Source organism: Lissotriton helveticus, chromosome 10 (genome assembly GCF_964261635.1).
Source record: "Lissotriton helveticus chromosome 10, aLisHel1.1, whole genome shotgun sequence".
Lineage (NCBI taxonomy): Eukaryota > Metazoa > Chordata > Amphibia > Caudata > Salamandridae > Lissotriton > Lissotriton helveticus.
In genome coordinates this window covers 73,996,569-74,002,568 of record NC_136071.1, presented here as the reverse complement: position 1 = coordinate 74,002,568, position 6,000 = coordinate 73,996,569, and the positions used below count along the sequence as shown (strand labels likewise).

The window sequence follows — 6,000 nt, the reverse complement described above, 5'->3', positions numbered from 1 at the left end:
GACCGCACCACCTGCAGCTCTAAAAGAGGGGGGGTCGTCTTTATCCCCCCAGTTTAGGACCCCCTTCCTTTACAGATTCGCGGCGGGGGTGCATTGGTGGACGGGCAGGACTCCCCCCCCGGGTGGGAGACGTCGGCCGCACAGAGGGGGAACAGCTCTCCGTTCGCGGAGGTTCGCGGATTTCCTGTTTCTCCCCTGCGCTTCTGGCGGGATGGTAGCGGCCGCAGCCTGGGAGGTGGGGAGGATGGGGAGGGATGTGCAGGAGCTGCAGAGGGAGAGGAGGCGGCAGAGGAAGAGGAGGAGGCGGCGGCGAGGAAGAGGCGTCCGCTGATTAGCAGGCCCGGAGGAGGGGCAGCAGCAGCGCTGGTGGAGCCCGCCGTGTCATGGCCGGCTGAGGTCCAGCCGGCACCTTCAGCCCCACCATGGCTGAGGATTACTGGGATCCGCACGGAGCGCCCGCCCCGCAGCGCAGCTGAGCAGCAGCAGGGGCCCCGGGCCCGCAGGCCGCCCGTCCAGGGTAAGCGAGCAGCTGATCGTCTGACCCTCTCTCGATGCGGGCAGAGCGCCCACTGCCAGCGACCCTACTGCCCTCCGTAGGCAGAGGGGAGGCCGGCCGAATGCCCCCACTGCCTTCCTTTAAAGAGCTCGAGTTTCACAGGTTCATGCGTATCTCAGCCAGAACAGGGGTTTGCTTTGCATTTTGGGACATGTAGTGCAGTATCTCACTATATAATCAGGACTACAACTCGAGAAATGCACAATTATAAGCATGTGCTGATGCGCTGCTCAAACATTGTCAATGGAAGCTCTGCTGTTTGTGCAGGAGACTTTTTTCCAGGAAGGGTAGGAAGAGTGCAGAGAAAGAGTGCACTCTAACAACCTCACCAAATCACAGTGGGACAGGAAGAGTGCACTCTACTAATACCCTACACGCCCTCCATGTGCAGGCAGAAAACCCACTACTACCTTCTCTGTGCAGGGCAGGAAGACAGTGTCCACCACCAACACGGCCTACTGCTATCCATGTGCATTGCACATATCACAAGTGAGACAGGAGGAGTGCACTCTACCAACACCCCCGCTGCCCAGATCACAAGTGAGACTGGAAGAGTGCACTCTACCAACACCCCCACTGCCCAGATCACAAGTGAGAGGGAAGAGTTCCCTCTGCAAATACCCTCCCACTGTCCAGATCACAAGTGAAACAGGAGGAGTGCACTCTACCAACACCCCCACTGCCCAGATCACAAGTGAGTCAGGAAGAGTGCACTCTACCAACACCCCCACTGCCCAGATCACATGTGAGACTGGAAGAGTGCAGTCTACCAACAGCCCCACTGCCCAGATCACAAGTGAGACAGGAAGAGTGCACTCTGCCAGCACCCCCACTGCCCAGATCACAAGTGAAACAGGAAGAGTGCACTCTGCCAACACCCCTACTGCCCAGATCACAAGCGAAACAGGAAGAGTGCACTCTACCAACACCCCCACTGCCCAAATCACAAGTGAGAGGGAAGAGTTCCCTCTGCAAATACCCTCCCACTGTCCAGATCACAAGTGAAACAGGAGGAGTGCACTCTACCAACACCCCCACTGCCCAGATCACAAGTGAGACTGGAAGAGTGCACTCTACCAACACCCCCACTGCCCAAATCACAAGTGAGAGGGAAGAGTTCCCTCTGCAAATACCCTCCCACTGTCCAGATCACAAGTGAAACAGGAGGAGTGCACTCTACCAACACCCCCACTGCCCAGATCACAAATGAGACTGGAACAGAGCAATCTACCAACACCCCCACTGCCCAGATCACAAGTGAGACAGGAACAGTGCACTCTACCAACACCCCCACTGCCCAGATCACAAGTGAGACAGGAACAGTGCACTCTACCAACACCCCACTGCCCAGATCACAAGTGAGACAGGAACAGTGCACTCTACCAACACCCCCACTGCCCAGATCACAAGTGAGACAGGAACAGTGCACTCTACCAACACCCCACTGCCCAGATCACAAGTGAGACTGGAAGAGTGCACTCTACCAACACACCCACTGCCCAGATCACATGTGAGACTGGAAGAGTGCACTCTACCAACACCCCCACTGCCCAGATCACAAGTGAGACAGGAACAGTGCACTCTACCAACACCCCCACTGCCCAGATCACAAGTGAGACAGGAACAGTGCACTCCACCAACACCCCCACTGCCCAGATCACAAGTGAGACAGGAAGAGTGCACTCTACCAACACCCCCACTGCCCAGATCACAAGTGAGTCAGGAAGAGTGCACTCTACCAACACCCCCACTGCCCAGATCACATGTGAGACTGGAAGAGTGCACTCTACCAACACCCCACTGCCCAGATCACAAGTGAGACAGGAACAGTGCACTCTACCAACACCCCCACTGCCCAGATCACAAGTGAGACAGGAACAGTGCACTCTACCAACACCCCACTGCCCAGATCACAAGTGAGACTGGAAGAGTGCACTCTACCAACACACCCACTGCCCAGATCACAAGTGAGACAGGAGGAGTGCACTCTACCAACAACCCCACTGCCCAGATCCCAAGTGAAACAGGAAGAGTGCACTCTACCAACACACCCACTGCCCAGATCACAAGTGAGACAGGAGGAGTGCACTCTACCAACAACCCCACTGCCCAGATCCCAAGTGAAACAGGAAGAGTGCACTCTACCAACCTGACTAAATCAAAAGTGAGACTGGAAGAGTGCACTCTACCAACACCCCCCACTGCCCAGATCACAAGTGAGACTGGAAGAGTGCACTCTACCAACACCCCCCACTGCCCAGATCACAAGTGAGTCAGGAAGAGTGCACTCTACCAACACCCCCACTGCCCAGATCACAAGTGAGACAGGAGGAGTGCACTCTACCAACACCCCACTGCCCAGATCACAAGTGAGACAGGGACAGTGCACTCTACCAACACCCCCACTGCCCAGATCACAAGTGAGACAGGAACAGTGCACTCTACCAACACCCCCACTGCCCAGATCACAAGTGAGACAGGAACAGTGCACTCTACCAACACCCCCACTGCCCAGATCACAAGTGAGACTGGAAGAGTGCAATCTACCAACACCCCCACTGCCCAGATCACAAGTGAGACAGGAACAGTGCACTCTACCAACACCCCCACTGCCCAGATCACAAGTGAGACAGGAACAGTGCACTCTACCAACACCCCCACTGCCCAGATCTCAAGTGAGATAGGAACAGTGCACTCTACCAACACCCCCACTGCCCAGATCACAAGTGAGACAGGAAGAGTGCACTCTACCAACACCCCCCACTGCCCAGATCACAAGTGAGACCAGAAGAGTGCACTCTACCAACACCCCCACTGCCCAGATCACAAGTGAGACAGGAAGAGTGCACTCTACCAACACCCCCCACTGCCCAGATCACAAGTGAGACCAGAAGAGTGCACTCTACCAACACCCCCCACTGCCCAGATCACAAGTGAGACTGGAAGAGTGCACTCTACCAACACCCCCCACTGCCCAGATCACAAGTGAGACTGGAAGAGTGCACTCTACCAACACACCCACTGCCCAGATCACAAGTGAGACAGGAGGAGTGCACTCTACCAACAACCCCACTGCCCAGATCCCAAGTGAAACAGGAAGAGTGCACTCTACCAACACCCCCCACTGCCCAGATCACAAGTGAGACTGGAAGAGTGCACTCTACCAACACCCCCACTGCCCAGATCACAAGTGAGAGGGAAGAGTTCCCTCTGAAAATACCCTCCCACTGTCCAGATCACAAGTGAGACAGGAGGAGTGCACTCTACCAACACCCCCACTGTCCAGATCACAAGTGAGACTGGAAGAGTGCAATCTACCAACACCCCCACTGCCCAGATCACAAGTGAGACTGGAAGAGTGCAATCTACCAACACCCCCACTGCCCAGATCACAAGTGAGACAGGAGGAGTGCACTCTACCAACATCCTCCACTGCCCTACATGTGAATGATAAATCAGAACCCAGAGAGGAAAACGGGCCCCTTCACTAACACCCCCCGTGCACTCCCTCCGCAAAGGACGGCTTCAGAGAGGCAGCAAAGGGCCCCTCGCCTACATACCCTCTACTGCCCTCCCTGTGCCAAACCTAAGAAAGGGAGTCTGGAGATCCTTCCCTTCTACTGCCCTCCCTATCCGAGACCCGAGAAAAGCAGGCGGAGGGCCCCTCACCAACATGCCATCTACTGCCCACTCTGTGCAGACCCCAGAGGCGCAGGCAGAGGGCCCCTCACCAACGTGCCATCTACTGCCAACTCTGTGCCAGACCTTAGAGAGGCAAACGGAGGGTTCCTTACCAACATGCCATCTACTGCCCTCCCTGTGCCAGACCCCAGAGAGGCTGACGGAGGGCCCCATGCCAACATGCCATCTACTGCCCACTCTGTGCCAGCCCCCAGAGAGGCAGGTAGAGGGCCCCATCCCAGCATGCCATCTACTGCCCTCTCTGCCAGACCACAGAGAGGCAGGCAGAGGGTCCCTTACCAACATGCCATCTACTGCCCTCCCTGTGCCAGACCCCAGAGAGGCAGGCGGAGGGCCCCTCACCAATATGCCATCTACTGCCCGCTCTGTGCCAGCCCCCAGAAAGGCAGGCAGGGGGTCCCTCACCAACATGCCATCTACTGCCCGCTCTATGCCAGCCCCCAGAGAGGCAGGCAGGGGGTCCCTCACCAACATGCCATGTACTGCCCATTCTATGCCAAACCTGACAAAAGCAGGCAGAGGGCATATTGCAACATCTCATCTACTGCCCTCCCATCTATTACCCACCACGTGCAGGGCACCAGAGAGGCAGGCAGAGGGCGTATCCTCAACATCCACTCTACTGTTCACCACGTGCCAGACTTCAGGGGTGGGGCATCACCATCCCCTTTACTGCCCCCCACCCCCATGCCAGGCCCCCAGAGAGGCAGGCCAGTGCCAACTATCTGGACCCCCTCATTCGCCCTCTTCCTACCCCCTTGCCCCCGAGAGGCAGCAGGCCCAGCGGAGGGGTGCCCCCCTGCCAGCTGCCCAGTCCAGAGGAGAAGCAGCCCGCCCAGGTGACATAGCCCCCAAATCCACAGGGAAAGCAGGCAGTGTCGCGCCCCCTGCTCCCAGGCAGACCGCATGAACGCAGGCAGCGTGCCCATCTCTCTACACACACCCCATCAAGCTGGCACCGTGCGTGTTTGGTGGTGGTGGGCGTGCGGAAGTCGTGACTCAGACCCGCAAAAAGTATTTTAAGCAATGGCGGGCGTTCAGCTCAGCTGTTGTGCGTGAGGTGTTCAAGAAGGGGGTCTCGCTTCAAGCAGGAGAGAGAGGACGGGGATGGAAGCCCCCAAACGTACAGCGAGAGTGGTCCGTTGCCAACGCTACCCAGCACCCCATCTTTATGTGGAAGAGGTGTGGCGCAGCGGCCAGGGCGAATGACGCTGGACATCACGGTTCGATCCCCGGCTCCGGCGGCAGGGGTCTGCCCAGCACCATGGGACTCTGGGCAATAGCTCGCTTATCTTCCCGACGACCCCCAGCGCCTTGACACCCTCGGGTAATTGTTCGCGCTTTACAAATACTGGGCATTTAAAAATGTGTATTTCCTGTGGAGTACACACAACAGGCAGAGAACGCTCATGCCTGCAGCGCCGAGGGGGGCTATTCCGTGTATGTGGACAGTGCTTCCTGCCCTGCCAGCTCCTGTGGCAGAGGTGGGTATGCCCACAACCCCGTGAGGCGCTTAGTGCAGAAGAGAAGACATGGGGGGGGGAGGGGAGGGGGGGGGGGCTTGGAAGCAATAACATGTGTGACCATTAACGGGGGAGGGGGAGAGTGGGCTTCCCGTGGGTCTGTAACCCGGTCTGAGTGATGGCCCTGTCGGATGGAGGAGAAATGCTGAGGGGGCGGACATCCGGCTTCGGGGCATAAATGAATGAGTGGGTCATTATTGGGGGGTTTAAAGCGCCGAC

At 57.5% G+C, this 6,000-nt stretch overlaps 1 protein-coding gene across 1 annotated transcript in view; it reads left to right on the top strand.

Moving 5' to 3' along the window:
• Positions 1-211: 211 nt before the first annotated feature.
• The window catches only part of CDK16 (cyclin dependent kinase 16), a 232,646-nt gene continuing 226,857 nt past the window's right edge, over positions 212-6,000 (top strand). Inside the window, 2 exon segments of the mRNA XM_078664785.1 lie at positions 212-245; positions 248-517. Of these exon segments, the coding sequence (XP_078520911.1) occupies positions 212-245; positions 248-517 (304 nt within the window).